Source organism: Ctenocephalides felis, unplaced genomic scaffold, assembly GCF_003426905.1.
Source record: "Ctenocephalides felis isolate EL2017-DRISC unplaced genomic scaffold, ASM342690v1 CF-g0.4_SCAFFOLD_01604, whole genome shotgun sequence".
Taxonomy (NCBI): domain Eukaryota; kingdom Metazoa; phylum Arthropoda; class Insecta; order Siphonaptera; family Pulicidae; genus Ctenocephalides; species Ctenocephalides felis.
Window position 1 is genome coordinate 34,636,775 of NW_020537758.1, and position 16,789 is coordinate 34,653,563.

General features: G+C 24.6%; 2 protein-coding genes across 2 annotated transcripts in view; one reads left to right on the forward strand and one right to left on the reverse strand.

Moving 5' to 3' along the window:
* LOC113373653 overlaps positions 1-14,168 on the reverse strand; it is a gene marked incomplete in the record, with an annotated part of 118,503 nt that extends 104,335 nt beyond the window's left edge. Inside the window, 1 exon segment of the mRNA XM_026613937.1 lies at positions 14,022-14,168.
* Positions 1-16,789, forward strand: part of LOC113373654 (serine protease 7-like) — a 127,036-nt gene that overhangs the window by 50,846 nt on the left and 59,401 nt on the right. The window contains exons 2-3 of the mRNA XM_026613938.1: positions 5,934-6,424; positions 13,905-14,117. Of these exons, the coding sequence (XP_026469723.1) occupies positions 5,934-6,424; positions 13,905-14,117 (704 nt within the window). The remainder of the gene's footprint in view (positions 1-5,933; positions 6,425-13,904; positions 14,118-16,789) is intronic.

The following is a 16,789-nucleotide window of genomic DNA, read 5'->3' on the forward strand; positions in this document are numbered from 1 at the left end:
CCGTTTCACCTAAGTAGAATTGGGATCAATATCGATTCTAATTGCTATTGCTTGGGTGGAGCAACTAAGGCGGATGCTGAGCACGCCATTATGGAGTGCAAAAAATGGGAAAATGGTAGGCAAGAACTATGGAGATAATAGTAAGGCAAAAAATCTTTCCCTCAACCAATTTCATAACATTATTGCCAAAGAAAAGAATATATAGTGCACTATACAATTATATACAAGCAAATAAAATGAAAGTGTAAAGATTAATTATAAAATATATATGACTAATGTACGTGTATACAAAGTCGAGAAATAAATTATAAAAAAAACTAAACATACAAAAAATTTTTCGAAAAAAAATTACATTTTTGCTTTAACATGCCATAATTCGCACTTTTATGCTGGCAAAATTGATGAATTAATACAAAAGTGTAGTGAAAAAATATGAATAATTCGATTGAATATCTATTATATCTACTGAAGTATATATTTGTTATAATCAGTTCCAGATTCGATTAACATTAGCAATAATCCCCAAGGCCTATCCTAATTCAAAAATTTACATAAAAATCCTATCCTAATCCAAAATAATCCCCAAGGCCTATCCTAATTCAAAAATTTACATAAAAATCCTTCTAACATTATTAGTATTTCGCTTTCACATGAAATAATATAATATATTTAAAAAAGTTCGAATTATTAATTTATGTATAAACGTTTTTATACATTGCTCACTCCATATATTATGCAACAATTAGTAAAATTTAAAAACTCAAGATATTAAGAAATTTAGCATATTTTAATTTAGAGGTCATTGTCGATTTTTATTGAAAATAAATTTGTGATGTGATATTAAATTACCAAAATCAAAGATAAAAATGCGTGGACATTTAATTACATCTCAAAGCACCACACTTCTATTATATTGCATATTTTAATTTAGCAAACTGAGGTCATTGTCGATTTTTATTGAAAATAAAATTGTGATGTGATATTAAATTACCAAAATCAATGATAAAAATGCGTGGACATTTAATTACATCTCAAAGCACCACACTTCTATTATATTGCATATTTTAATTTAGCAAACTGAGGTCATTGTCGATTTTTATTGAAAATAAAATTGTGATGTGATATTAAATTACCAAAATCAAAGATAAAAATGCGTGGACATTTAATTACATCTCAAAGCACCACACTTCTATTATATTGCAAAGTTCTATATTACGTCTGCAATTTTATGGTTTTCTATGACAATTAGATATATATATATATATATATATATATATATATATTCACATTCAACCATCAGTTTTTTACTGAATTTATATTATTATCTGATAAGAAACCAATGAACGCAGTAGAAATGTAATTTTGAATTTGCCTCGTTTAGAGAGATAAGAGATCATTTTCTATAATTAAAATGACGATACAAAATTCGAATAAAATGAGATTTTGAAACATTCATCACTATTTTTATAGTTTATATAAATCGGGAATAAGCCAAGATAAAATGTCTAATCAACCTTATTAAAAATTATAAGATATTATCTCAAGATAATTTTATGTTACTTTTTGCATAAATATTACATTAAAAATACAACATGTAAATAATTAATTACATAAAAATATAACATGCAAATAATTAACTTTACATAGTTTTTTATCAAAATTTGAATTGAAATTATCATGAATTAGTTGAGAAAAATTGTAAATTGGTAATATTTTATCGTTAACAGTTGTTTTTATTATATCGAGTAAGTATCCACATTGTAAGTTGCTTCCTTTTATATAAAATTGTGTAAGAAAAACATAAAACATTATAAAAATAGTTTTGGATTCAATTGCAGAATAAACAGAAAAGACTGTTTAATAAAATATAGAGCAGTCAGATATTGTTAAATTAATAAACATTTATGGCGTCCTCCTGACATCATGCCATAAGATAATTAATATAAATAATATATAGTCTTATAAACTATATATTTATTTCAAAATCATATTAGTAATTTGGTTCAATTTATATATTTTTCATTGAAGGATGTGGAATTTGAGGCAAAATTGAAAAAAAATCGAGCAATTATTTACATGATAATTGCTAAAAATTAGCAACCATCAAATTTGATATTATAATAAAATAATATGTTTCATAAATGATAATAATCTAATACTGTCTTCCATTATTATTTGTTACGTTTTGATGAGGTAAAGTTTGTATATTTGATAAATATTGCATTATTTTGAAAATGATCCGAATAAATTACATTTTTTTTTGTAAAATTTATTAACATAGTGTTAGATCACGTCAAAGTCATAAAATATTAAAAGTATTGGCATTTAAATTTTTTTGAAATCAAATTATAAAAAATAAAGCGATTAAAAGCTAAAGTAATTCTTTAAAAAATACAAAGAGTTTTATGAATCATATTTTAGTTATACAGCAATGATATTAAAATAATATATTGTTCTCAATTTTTATAAAAGTAACAAATAAAAAATTAAACTATACTTTCATGATCTGCCACAAAAAGTTCCCGGCTAATTTAATTTTTTAAAACAAGCTGAAAAATATAACTTTTTGAGAAACAAATTTAAATTGCTATCAATATATTTTACAGTATAAATGTTTATATTGAATGATTCGAAAAATTAAAAAAAAGGAATAAATAGAGTATTAATGAATTTCTGTTAGTTTATTGAAGCAATAATATTACAAAAGTGGACATTAAGTACAGTGTAAAAAATTCTTAATTAACTGTTGAGGTTTTTGAAATGATAAATCGGTGTTCAAAATTATTATTATTTGAATATAAAAAAATAATTGTTCATATTTTAACATCTACAAAATGCTAAAAAAATTTAATATCAACAAAGATCATCCAAGTGATAATTTTGAAATTGTTAACTACAGTTTTGATATTGTTATATCACTTTTAGATGTATACTTAACATATGATAACATCAGTTCTACTGGCGTTGTAATTGTTAGCACAATATTTAAAAAATATAAATTGATGTAAAAAATTCTATAATATTCCAAATAACACGAAAAATTTATGAAAAATTTGTTTTAGTTTAGGTTTTCATTTATAAAATGCAATCTGTCTATATAAAAAAAATCATATAATAATTTTTGACAAGATCATCGAAAATAGATGTAAAAGGTAATTTTCAACAGGAGGCATATATTTGGTCTATATTTTCTAGCAAAAAAGGATTTTAATACTTCTTGACATACGGTTGAAAAAGAATTAAAATGTTGAATGAATTTTTAACGGAATTTTATTTAACTTCAAAAAATTTTAATCTTATAAAAGCATTTTTGTAGCGTAAATTGATAAAAATAAATAGTTACGAAGAAAATATTATCATTATTATTGTAATAAGAATGTTATACATGAGATCAATATATAAAATTTCTACTAGAAGTTTTTCAAAATTATCATTGTTTGAATCTATTATTGATATGCAAAAAACTAAGTTAGATATTTTATAAATATTTCAACTATAGACAATAAAATTGTTAGATAATTTATAAATATCAAATTGCCTTATAGAAATGAAAAAGTTTTAAAAGGAATTGCTCCATATGACAAAGCTATTAAAAATGTTTCTTATAATAATAAAATTACAAAGACCGAGGACAAACATTGGGGTGTTGGTTGTTTTGATTATTTGACAAGTTTTGATTATTGTCCCAAAAAACCAACAAGCTAATAAATTGAATGACGATAAAAAAATTAAATCACTCAGTGGAACATAATATCTCAACAAATATTAGTTAGATTGTTTTTCAAATTGACATATTGTTTCATTTCTTTTTGTTATTCAAAAAATGTATTGATTTTATAAACATATTATTGGCGTAGGAAAAATATGTACAAGTGTATTAATTATAAAAACTTGATAATTGCTGAGAATTGTGAAGATTCAAAATCAATATTTTATTGTGTATATATTATTAAATTGATTTATATAAAAAATAATAAAATATTTATTGATACGAGTACCCGAAATAACTGCTGTATATTTTTCACTAAAAGCGGAATTAAAATCATCAGAATCAAAATATAAAAAAAGTAATTACTTGAGGTTCCACATAATATGACATATTATTAATATTAATATTTAAATATTGACATAAATTAATGGTTGCAGTGTTTGTTGTTAAAATGTTGTTAAAATTTCTAGAACCTAAAAGTAAGAAAAAATATTTTTAGATTTATATATTTTAGGTTGCAAGTTGCAAGGAAATTAAAAAACGACACGTTAAAATTTAAAAAAAATCATGTCAGACGAATTAATTAAAATAAATAATTTTATTGCCTACTATTGGGCAAAATAATTTCTATTGGCAATATGTAATGTTAAATCACGAATAAAAATATTTTTTAAGTTGTTACTTTTTTCTAACATTTAATTTATATTTATGAAAATTGTATCATAATATATACCTTCAACTGTGAATTACAAAAATAAAAACATCAAAATTTAATGGACAATTGCATAAAGTAAAATAATTACATATGTATTTATTTGTATGTATCTATTCTCTGAAAATATGAACAAAATTATTTATAAGTTCTCAATGAAAATATTAAAAAATCAAGTCTTAATGATTTTCCAGGGTTTTCAATATAATATAGGTCATAAAGAAACCAGCAAAACTTAGGAATTTAATCAACAGTTTACCTAAAAATCTACTTCTGATTAAAATATCTTGTTATTTGGTATTTCATATTAATAAGTATACGGAGGGTATTGCAAAAGTTTTCTCACCGGACTTCAGAATTTACGATTTTAAACAACACTTAATGTAAATTTTTAAAAAAGAAAACAAAATTAAATCTATCCACCAGGCTAAATATACAAAGATTTTTTAAGTTTTTAAAGATTAAAAAGTTTTTTATATCTAACAATGTATTTTAGTTATATTGGTTAGAAACCATCACGGTAAAACTATTATCATATTATATATATTCATATTGTTCACCTATACAAAAATTTTAAAATGCTTAATGATAGAATTAAAAATTGTATTAAAAACCAAAGCTAATGGTATAATCTATTTTGCTGATTCACAGTTAATTATATTTATAAATTATAATAAAAAATGATGTCTATGTAGAAATATTTTTTTACATATTGAATATTCATTCTTTCATAAAAAAATTAAACATTTAATGTTGTGCATAAATAGCCATCGAAATTAGAAATTAACAAATAAAGTAATTGAACCAACTGAGTATTATTTTGAAATATGCAAAGTATTGTACTATCTTTGATATTATTTTATGCAATTCAAATTGTGACAAAAAAGCAGCAAACTCCACTATAACAAAGCGTTATGTTTGACAAAAGGAGGCAAAAATTGTCTAAAAAATAATAATTACAAAGAAATATTATTATTAATTTATAAAATTATCTTCTATTTAGTTTAGTTGTAATGAAAATGATCAAAAATTAAAACAAAAATATTTTTATGCATCTGCAGATATAACTAAACACTTGTTAGAAAAATTGGATGTATGTATGGTTTAGTATGTAATTAAAGTTAATTCAAAAATGCTATCTTTTTTAAAAAACCAGAAGATCTTAGAATGCTCACATTTTTAACGAAACTATATATATATATATATATATATATATATATATATATATATATTGTATTGGCTTTTGATATTCATCATTTGGCCAGGTGCAAATCGTACAATTGCTTAAATCTTATAACATAACATTTTCTCTCTGTAAATTAATTATCAATAATCTTATCAAAGAAACAATATTCGACGTTGTCAACATAAATTAATATTTTTTAATTGCATTTATGTGGATTTGAAAATATTCATTGATGATATTGGTATGAATTTTTTAAGAAATAGAGAGGTTTAAACAACTTGCTTGAATGTATGCTATAAAAAATTATTATTATTTATTTTATTTAGGACCTGTGTCTTCCTGGCCTTCACGATTCGACCACCATCATCGTTACCATCACCATAGTTGTGATGAAGATTGGCATGACCACGATCACGACTTTTCCCACCATGGACATGAAAAGGATTTGGATGAAGAGCATCCCTTTAAACCCAAATATGATATTCTTGAAAATGATTTTCACGAAGATCATCCTTTCAAACCCAAACATGAAAGCCACCAAAATGATTTCAACAGCAAAGATTTCGATTACACGGGTCTGTTCGACCTCGACCCTGCAGCTTCCGAAAGAATCATGACACGAGTTCCACCAAAAGGAAAGTTTTCTAATGAAAGGGGCATTGTGACCTCTGGCCAACGATTGCCTTCTTCTTGTAGGTGTATTGATGTCAAAAAATGTCCGGCAGTTATGGAACAAATTCAGTGGAGGCCAATCGATGATGATCTGAGGAGAAGATTGAGATCTGCGGCTTGCGGTTTTCGCGGATTTGAGCCACAGGTCAGTATAATGTTGATTGAAAATTAAAATAATGCATGAAGTAAATTCACCTTATATAATTAAATTTTTAATAAATATTTGGTGTTCAATAATTATCACTATATTGCATATCAATTACCCCCAACTTGGAGTTAAATTAATGAAGTCGGATAGTAATATTTTTACTAATTTTTGAAAACTTAGACTTGAAAAAAAATCGAATCTAAATTTTAATTTTAAAAAAGATAAATAATACATTTGCTATTATATTATAACTAATAGTCTGTCAATGTTTAGCTAGTGTTAAGCAATGTATTTTAATTACCCACATGAAATTTGTTTATAGAATATAAGTTAAGAATTACACAACACCACGAAATTTTTATAGCCGTTCAAAATTCAGTTAATCAATAAAATATTTCCATAACTGCTAAAAAATACATATACATTTATTTTCATATTATGTAGTAGATTAATAAAATTTTATAATAAAATTTTTAAAATAAAAATAAAAGTGTTTCAAATATTTTAAAGCATATACAAAGCAGGGTAAATTTGAAAATGCCCAGAATTGTATAAATATTTTTGAATTAAGAAATTTTCAAAATATCAAAAATTCATGAAAAATGTGCTTATAGGAGGAGTCACAAAAATTTGTTTAAATTTTATACGCAAACAAAGTTATAACCGTCACATAAATTCAAGGATTAAAAGAAATACTCGAAAAATTTTACTATCGTAGTTAAATCAAATTAGGAGATTAAAACTAAATATAAAGAAAATAATAATTTTCAAGATTAGTGATTATTATTATTATATTATGTTACAAAATTACTGGTTTTATATAAGTTTTCAATAATAAGTATGATTCTGGTTTCAAACAAAATACTTTAGATTTGAAAAAGTCTTTCAAAAGGAACTGACGTCCACTACGCCAAAATCCGTAATATTTTTGTAACTTTTAGGCAAAAAATGTCATATTTTCGTCATTTTTACGTAAGATTAATGTAAGAAATATGTAATAATTTCGCCTATTTTACGTAATGTTGTTTACGTAAGATGGATTACGGAAATGTTTTGTAATGATTACGTAATGTTTGAAAATAAAAATGACGCGAAAGTGCCCTTTTTTACAAATATCATAAATCCAGGCATATCGGTATATATAAACACACACATACACATATGTGTATATATGAATACACACATTCATGAACTTACAAATGCGTATACACACATAATATGTACAAGCATATATAATATATATGGATGGAAAAATATAGAATATAATAAAAATGGAAATATACAATATAATAAATGATAAGTAAGAGATATGCAAATTTAAAATTAAACTCCAAATAAAATCATTGAAATATCCTTTACAAAGCCTTCATAAGTGCTTTCATTAACTGTTTCATGGCATATATTATTATTGTAATTGTATTTTCTTTATTTATGTATTGTAAGGAACTGTATCTTCAGTTAAAATTAAATGTGGAATAAATCTATGAATCTACAAAAGCATTCTAGATATATATTTCATGGCACATTTGTAATAAAGAACTGCATCTCGGATATGAATTATACGTTTTTCACCTGATATTAAAAATGTGGTAATATTTAACTTTTAATTCACATATTATTTATATACACAAAGCAAACGGCCAAGTGAGTCTGTAATAAATATTTTGTCACTGAATTTTTATTAACAATATTTATAATATTTATTATACTTAAAATACGAATTTGCATTTTAAATGAAGTTATATTTATATCTAATGATAAAAAAAAAACAAATAATTAACACACACGCGATTAATTTTAAGGTTAAGGCTAATGGAGCGTTTCAGAATAAAAATTTAAGTAATTCATGTAATTCAAAAGTTTTAAATATTTATTTATTATAAACATATACATTTTCACATATTTAATATTACTTTCACAATAAATAAACTTTCACATTAATAAATGAAAAATATTAATAAGGCACTGCAAAACACAAAACTTAATTTTAAACGCGAGGTAGTGAATCGTATCCAATGAACGGCCTTAAGGAGTTAGGGGTACTTAGAATTTTTGAAAAATCTATTTTTATTTTTTGCATTTTCATCATTTGTAATATCTTGAAAATATTCTCTGAAAATTTCAAGTTGATTTGATGATTACTTTTTGAGTTATAGGACTCTTACCAGCTCGCTGACGCAAGTGGAGAGCTCGATACTTATATTCAAAATTATTTTCCCTTACCTCCTGATGTTTTAAAAGCTTTTACATCGATTTACGACAACCTCAGCAATGGTAATCACTTTCAAGACGTGTAGTTCGAGATTGAATCCATAATCAGACAAAATTGAAAGCTTCAACCAACTTGTGTAAAAAATATGCCTAAAAACCGTGAATACTAGTTTTACTATCGTACAAATTGCTGAATACATATACATAATCATTATTATTGATTATGGGTATCCCACCACCTAATTGTGGGTATAATTCCCATTGGTATGCTGAAAAATAGGATGCTGCACGTGTGAAAGTGGCAGATCAGCGCGCCAACGAGAACACCTCGAGAGGCCAAAATGCTTCGTAGGCAACAGCAAATGGAAATTTTCGAAACTTGCACAATTGCTGAACTATTATATGGCCCAGAGATAGATGACTCGGTTTAAGTAATTCAATAATTCGAATTTCTGTACGTAAATCCAATGTGAAACTTTAAACGCGTTTTTCTCAAAACTATGTTTTTTGAACCGGTGACCACTGTATCTCAAAAACCGCTGTAACTCAAAAACAACTCGGGCCTGATCGAAGGATTTTTGTTTTTTCAAAAATTTGAACTTTTTAAGGCCAATTAACTGTTGATTTTTTACCCAAAAATCTAGATTTTTTTTCTGATGCTGCCATTTTGTTAATTTTTGCAAAAAAACGAAAACCTTCGATCAGGCCCAGGATTAACTATTTATAAAACTATTTTTTTTATTTGATTGATTTTAGATAAATCTCCGAGGAGTTATGATGGTCACCGCTAGAACCGTTTTTTGAAACATGGTCAACAAAAACAGCTATAACTTTGGGAATAATTTATTTTTTTTTTGAAATTTTTGATACTTCAAGTCAAAACATTGTATAATAATACCGTATTATTATTTTTGTAAAAAAGCATCGTTTAATAACAAAAAAAATACTGAAAATTCTCATTTTTTCGTGCTTTCAAGTACCCCTAACCCATTAAGAGAGAGATAAGTACCGTTATTTGTGCAAGGAGGCCACTGTCCACGGGTAATGGCGCTAAACTATCCTGCAATGCATTATGAGACTATGGATACTATCCATACTATGCCTTGCAGGATAGATTGGCGCCATTACCCGCGGCCGGCGGCCATAAATAACGGTACTTACGGTACTAACGGTATCTCTCTTTCTCAGGGCCGTTCATTGGTTGGCAGTTTCACTCATGGCAGTTTCGCTCGTTTTCGCAAACGAAATAGTCCGAAAATTTGCGAGCCATTTTGATTTATGTAATACATATGAAATATAATCCTTATTTTTCTTACGTAATATTTTTCTAGGTGAATTACGTAATATTTATGTAATTATTTCGTAATATCGAATTACGTAATGTAGATTCGGGGAAAGTCCCCAAGTGGCGGACACCTAAGGTTATTTATAAATAAATCAAAAAATATTTTACGAAATGTTTATTAAATTATTAGAATTCAAACTAAATTAACAAAAACGTAATCTTAGCTAAAAAACAACTAATACTATCAATCAAACTTTGCTATCAAAAAATATTCAAAATTGATTACATATATAGCCATCTACACACTTTGGAATGACTGCACATGTGTCTTTGACAAATATTCTTAGATTTTTCAAAAAAAGTCACTATTCAGTCCACGCTTTTGGCTGGGCTACACTGATGGCCCTCTCAGCTGATGCATTCACAATAAGCTTTTCATTCTTTGACTAGAAAATACGAGAAATGGGGATATGTAGTTATACAGAAATGCACTCATACAGAACAAAATTAAATAATTGAAATAAATTACATAAATTCTCACAAGAAATATCAATACGTTTTCTGTCCGGCACTAAGGGACGACTTAGTGTCCGGTGCTAAGGGGCAGACATTTTCATTCATTTGATGGCACCTACTAAAATTGATAAGATCTAATCATATTCTACCATTTTACGGATAACAATCAAGTACAACTTTTATCTTTGCATACCACTCAAATGTAAATGCATAAATATGCTAGAATTACTTCCATTGATATTTAGGTGACGCCGTGATTTTGCGCCTAAAACAAAAAAGGGTTGCTACCGCCGTGGCCGTGTGCGTCACAGTTGAGTCACCTGTGTGCCCCCCGCCCCTTTCACTAGCATTTTAAAATAAAACTAGCTGTAAGTGGAATTCTGTCTTAAGGCAATTAAGGCATCGTGCCTTAAGGCAAATTGCTGGAACTTCCCGTACCAAAAATTATTATTTTTTTAAAAACGATTAACATTTTTGAAAAAAAATTACTTTGAAAAAATAAGATTTTTGAGAAACTATAAATTGGACAAAAAATTACTTTTTTTTGAAAACTTTTACGGGAAGTTAAAAAATTATACTAGCTTAAATAATACGTGTTAAATAGAGTGTCAGGTCCTTGGTGCCGTCCGGCGTTACGGGACTTCCCCCTACATATTTCTTACACTAAAATTAAGCAATATTACGTAACTGGTTTAGTGGGTACTTCAGTTTCAATTAAAAACATTAATTTATGCTTTACAAAGTTATCACTAATATTATATATATATATATATATATATATATATATATATATATATATAATATTTGTAGTAAAAGAAAATTCAATAATTTGGAACAAAATGTAACGAACGAAATTAATTCAAAACATTTTATCACAACCAAAAATTCAAAAAGCTACTAGAAATAAAGTATGCTTTGTATACAAAGTCAACATTTTTTTAACGAAAAAATTAGTAAAATTATTAAGGTCTAAAAAATATTTGCATAACTGATATGACAAGAAACAACTAATATGATGATTCCAACAACCAAATTTTAATTAAATATTTTGATGTCGAAGAGGCGTTCAAAATGTTTTCAACCCTAAAATAAGTATTTTTATGAAAATTAATTGTGTAATTGGTGGTAAATATATTGTACAATAATAATAATTTAAAGCAAATACAAATGTTTCTAACATGTAGCAAATTATCAAAATAATTATGTTTTTTTTAGAGTTTTACGATAGTTTTCAAATAGGTATTATAAATCACTTGAGCGTTATTTGAAATATAATTCTAAAAGTAAAATATTGCATGTGAAGTGCTAAAGGTATTAGGTACTTAGGTATTAAAAATTATAATTAATAAAATAAAATAATGTTTTTATAAAATTACCTTTTATAGTAAATTCTACATTAAAAACATTATCTATATTTTTAAAAATAAATCATATAAAGTTTTTTCTTCTAGTTCATTTCGAAAGAATTTTTCCATACAAAAATCGGTTATCGGTTAGCAATTCAATTAAAAAAATAAATGTTATATTAAATAATGGTTGTTAATGCTCCTAAAAATGTTTGCAGAATTTAACATTTATTATTGATCATGATTCAAAATAATTTACATTATAATCTCAGATAGTTAAATGCATACCCGGAAAACTCAATTCGTCTTATTTAAATTAAATATTCAATCAAATAATCCAAATTATTATAATCAAACAGCGAAAAAGGCAAAAAAATTAACTGCCTTAAGTAACAATATATTTGTTTAAAATGTTTGAAATATTTCGTTTTTGTTTATATTCACTCGTTAAAATTTATATAAAAATAGGCTTCTCTATAATACGCTAGTAGTTATGGCTAATTTTGTCAAATATGCCTAAACTGCTTCTTAATGAAATATGGAACTTAAAATCTTTTATTTCATTCTATTGTCTACAAATTCATTATAAATTACAAAAGTAATGATGATTAACAATAAAACGCAGAATCTGTGTTCAGTGAAAAATTTGCGTTAAATTATTTTTAAACAAGTTTTATTTTTTACAAGGTTTATTTTACTTCATTTATATACACACTAGATGTAATGTTATTTAGCAGTTGTAACAGATATTGCAATTAAAAAAAAGTTACAATTATTCATTGTAACTTGCTAATAAAAATACCAGCTAGGCGTTTATTTTTCTAAGTATGATTCCATCAACAATAAATTAATTTGTATGAAGTGAGCACAAAAAATTTACTACACACATTCCAGATTGTTTTATTAGATTTTTTACTTTATACTGATTGTTGCATACACATTTAATTAAAAAAAATCGCTTACATCGCTTACAACAAGAAATAGTGAAAATTTATCGAATATTTAAATATTTGCGTAATGTTTTTAATAAATTTTTGAGATGTATTTATAGTTAATAAAAGTTTAATATAATTATAAAGAAATATAGTATATCAAAGTACACTATTATAAAAACAACTGCGACATTTTTATTATATCTTTTACTCTATACTGATTGTTACATACAAATTTAATTAAAAAAAATCGCTTACAAGCAGCAAGAAATGGTGAAAATGAAAATATATCGAATATATAAATATTTGAGTAATGTCTTTAATTTTAAGTTTAAGATTCATTTATAGGTATTGAAAATTTAATTTAATAATGAAATATAGTATATCAAAGTACAATATTATAAAAACAACTGCGATATTTGCGAAGAGTGAAAATACTACTGCAAACTAAATTAGAGATGAGAAAATATGACTAAGAAGTGGTGTCCATAAAAACAAATTTCCACTAAGAAAACCACAGAATAAAATTTAAAATCATCCGCATTTAAAAATAAAAAAAAATCACGAATTTTATCATATTTAACAATATTGGTTCGTAATATAAAATTAATAACTTTTATTATTGATTACGGCTTTGCTTATGAATAAATAAATAATTATGACTATTAAAATAAAAACGAGTAATACATGGGCATGTGTTGATTCAGAAAAGACATATTTTTTCTCTAAATATTTTGAAAAAGTTTCTGCACCAGATTTTTCTAAATTTTTTTTTTTTGAAAAATGACAGGTAAATTTCCTTCCAAATAATCAGATTTAAGAGCATTACAAAAAAAAAGTGAAGGGCAAGCAAAATCTAGCACTAGGTGTTAGACTGAACATATTAAAATTAATAATAATAATATCTGATATTTTTATAGAATGAAATAAAATCCAAAAAATTAACCCAGCAGTAAATAAAATTAAGTAAAATATAAAAATTGTTTAAAAATCGGTATATGCCATTAAATGATAAAAAATGTATAGTGCATAGTTTTAAATCATACCATATACTAATAAATACTCAATAAAATATTTATTGGTCAGAAAAATTATTATCCACATAGTCGAATACGAATTACCAACTACCATATGATGCAAAATATTTTATTCAATATAAATATAAACTATTAATATTATGTTTTTAGGTGTGTTGTCCACCAACAATTGATGAAGGACGCACTAGAAGAACGCCTTTCAATTCTTGGGAAGAAGACAACGAAAGTAGTAGTGAGTTAAATTTTAACCAATTCGGAGGACTTACCCATTCGCCTTCTGGAAACAGACCACCTGATAGAAGACCATCAACTAGGAATCAATCTAGACCCAGGACCCAACCTGTCTTGTGGCCCGGAGAAAAGGTAATGGACCCATGGGTCTACATATTGATGCTCCATCACCAACATATTTTTCTGAAATATTTAATATGGGAAATTGGATTATTTGGATTAATTCTAGCTTATGATAATAAATGCGATTTCGCTTGATTCATATATGGAACATAACTGGAACCTAGAATATGAAAAAAATCAATTGAAGTAAATATTAAAATGATAACTATATTAGAAAATTGCGATCTAATGTCAAAAATCCGATACAATCCTACTAAGCGAGTGAAAACCAAAGATAAAGTAAAATAAATTTTATATAGAAATTTTGGTTTATGGCAAATTTTTAAAAATTAGCGTGACAAGCGAAACCAGTTCATATTAAAATGAAAAAAAAAGTATAAATTTATACTCCAATTTTAATCTAACTGAAAACCTTTTCAATTATATATTATTAAAATTTATCTATCATTTATCAGTATGATTAAAAATATCAAAATTTTATTAACCCAAATTATCAATTTGAATTTTTAATAGATATTTATTATTAAAAATCATTTAATGTCATTCCTAAATTTTCCAAAATTTATTAATTTTTATATTTCGTAAATGAGATATTTGCGCACCCAATGATAATAATTTATATAAAAAATTAGGCAAATTAATAATTATTAAAAAATATATATTCCAAAAATTAAAACCTTATCATCAACAAAAAATGCGTTATTGAATTCATTATTATGTTTTTTAACTTAATTTATTAATTTATTAAGTTTATTATATTTTATTCAAATCTTTCATTATTTTTGTAATGAGGATATGCACCAATTTTTTTTTAAATTGCAGCTAGATAATTTATTTTTCAATTTTTAATCAATTCAATGAAAAATGAAATACATAATCAATTCTTTTAAGTTTGTTTTTCAACTTTGTCATCAAAGTTATCCACCAATATTTATTTATATAAAATTTGTGTTTTTGCCTGATAGAAATACTTTTGGACTTTTGGAACATATCTTGTTCCAATAAGTCCTAAAAAACTTAATTTTTTATTATTTGTTTCAAAAAAGCATGAAACATAATTATATGTATATAATGTATCAAAAAATATAATATTGGCCAGGCTCAATATTTCTATAACTTTCAAAACTCAAGGACATCCATTTGAATTAAATTTGATAATAATTTAATTTGTGTTCAAATGCATATTCAAATAGCACATTAGAAATTATTTATTGAGAATCTTTTAGCATTTTGAAAAATAGTTTGAGCATTTTGCTCAAATTATAGTACTTTTTTATATTCCATTACACTCTATTTTGCCTTATTTTAGGAACAAAACTACCATAAAATTCATGAGTTATTTAAAAACTAAATTAGTAAGGGATCAGATATTACATCACAAAATAATAATTAATAGTATGTCGATAATATTACATAATAGGCGAGATAGAATCATAGGTCATAATTAGAAACAAAATAGATTTTAAAAAAAATATGCAGATGTTCAGCTTTATGAGATTTGTAAAATCAATATTCTTAATTTCTACAAAAATGATACATTTATATATATACATTTAAATACTTTGTGTTTGTTCGTTTAGCGAATAAAGATCCTTCAATATAAAAACTCCATGCGCAATATAAAATTTAATATAGATTATAATCGAAATCTCAATGTAATGTATTTAAAAAACTATGTTACATTTAAAATTATTGTATTCGAATTCAAAAACTATTCGATTTTGATAAAAAAAATAATTCAATTCCAGGTAGAATATTAAATTTATACAAACCATTTTTGGAACATTATATTATAAAATTATAAATTCGATTTAAAAAAAATACTTTGATTTCAATTAGTGCATCTGATTTTACGATTCAAAAGTATTAAAATACACAAATCTTTATAATATTGAATATAATAAAACATATTAAATATGACTAAAATTATTAAATTAAATTTAATGTATTAAACTCGACTTTAATTATTTTGCAGTATTTAATTTAGTTCAGTTACAATAAAAATGTTATCATCAGGATTTAATAAGAAACAATAACCATTGACAATTTAAGACCATACATAATATATTGAGTATATATTATATCACCTTAAAATGTTTTTTAATTATCAAAGTATTAATATTGTAGATTAAAAAAGATCTTACAAGTTATTTTCAAATAATCGAAGATCCAATTGAAAAAAAATCGTAAAAATATTTCATATTTCATGAGTTTCATATAAAAAATAACGACATTTGAATGCTGGATATATTTATTACAACATAATGTACAAATACATAATATATTAATTATTTAAAAAAATACTGGTTTCTTTGTTGACATCCAAAGCAAACACAAAAAGATATCAAGTAATAAAGCGTAAAATTCTTTTAAAAAATAAAATTAAAAATTCTATAAAATGAATATGAGCAACCAAACATAATATCCAATATGGATTTATTATGAATATTTATTATATTATAAAATTTGCATGTAATATTATAAAAATAAGCACAATTTTAAAATTATTGTATTTGAAATTTTCAATCACAAATCGTATTAGATACATTTATTTATTAAACTATTTGTTCAAAATGAATACATAGGTTTTGATATTCTTTAAAGTTATTTTTTATATATCTGGTATAAAAATCTATGTTAAATAGAATAATAATTTTGTAACATAAATAAAAATCATATTT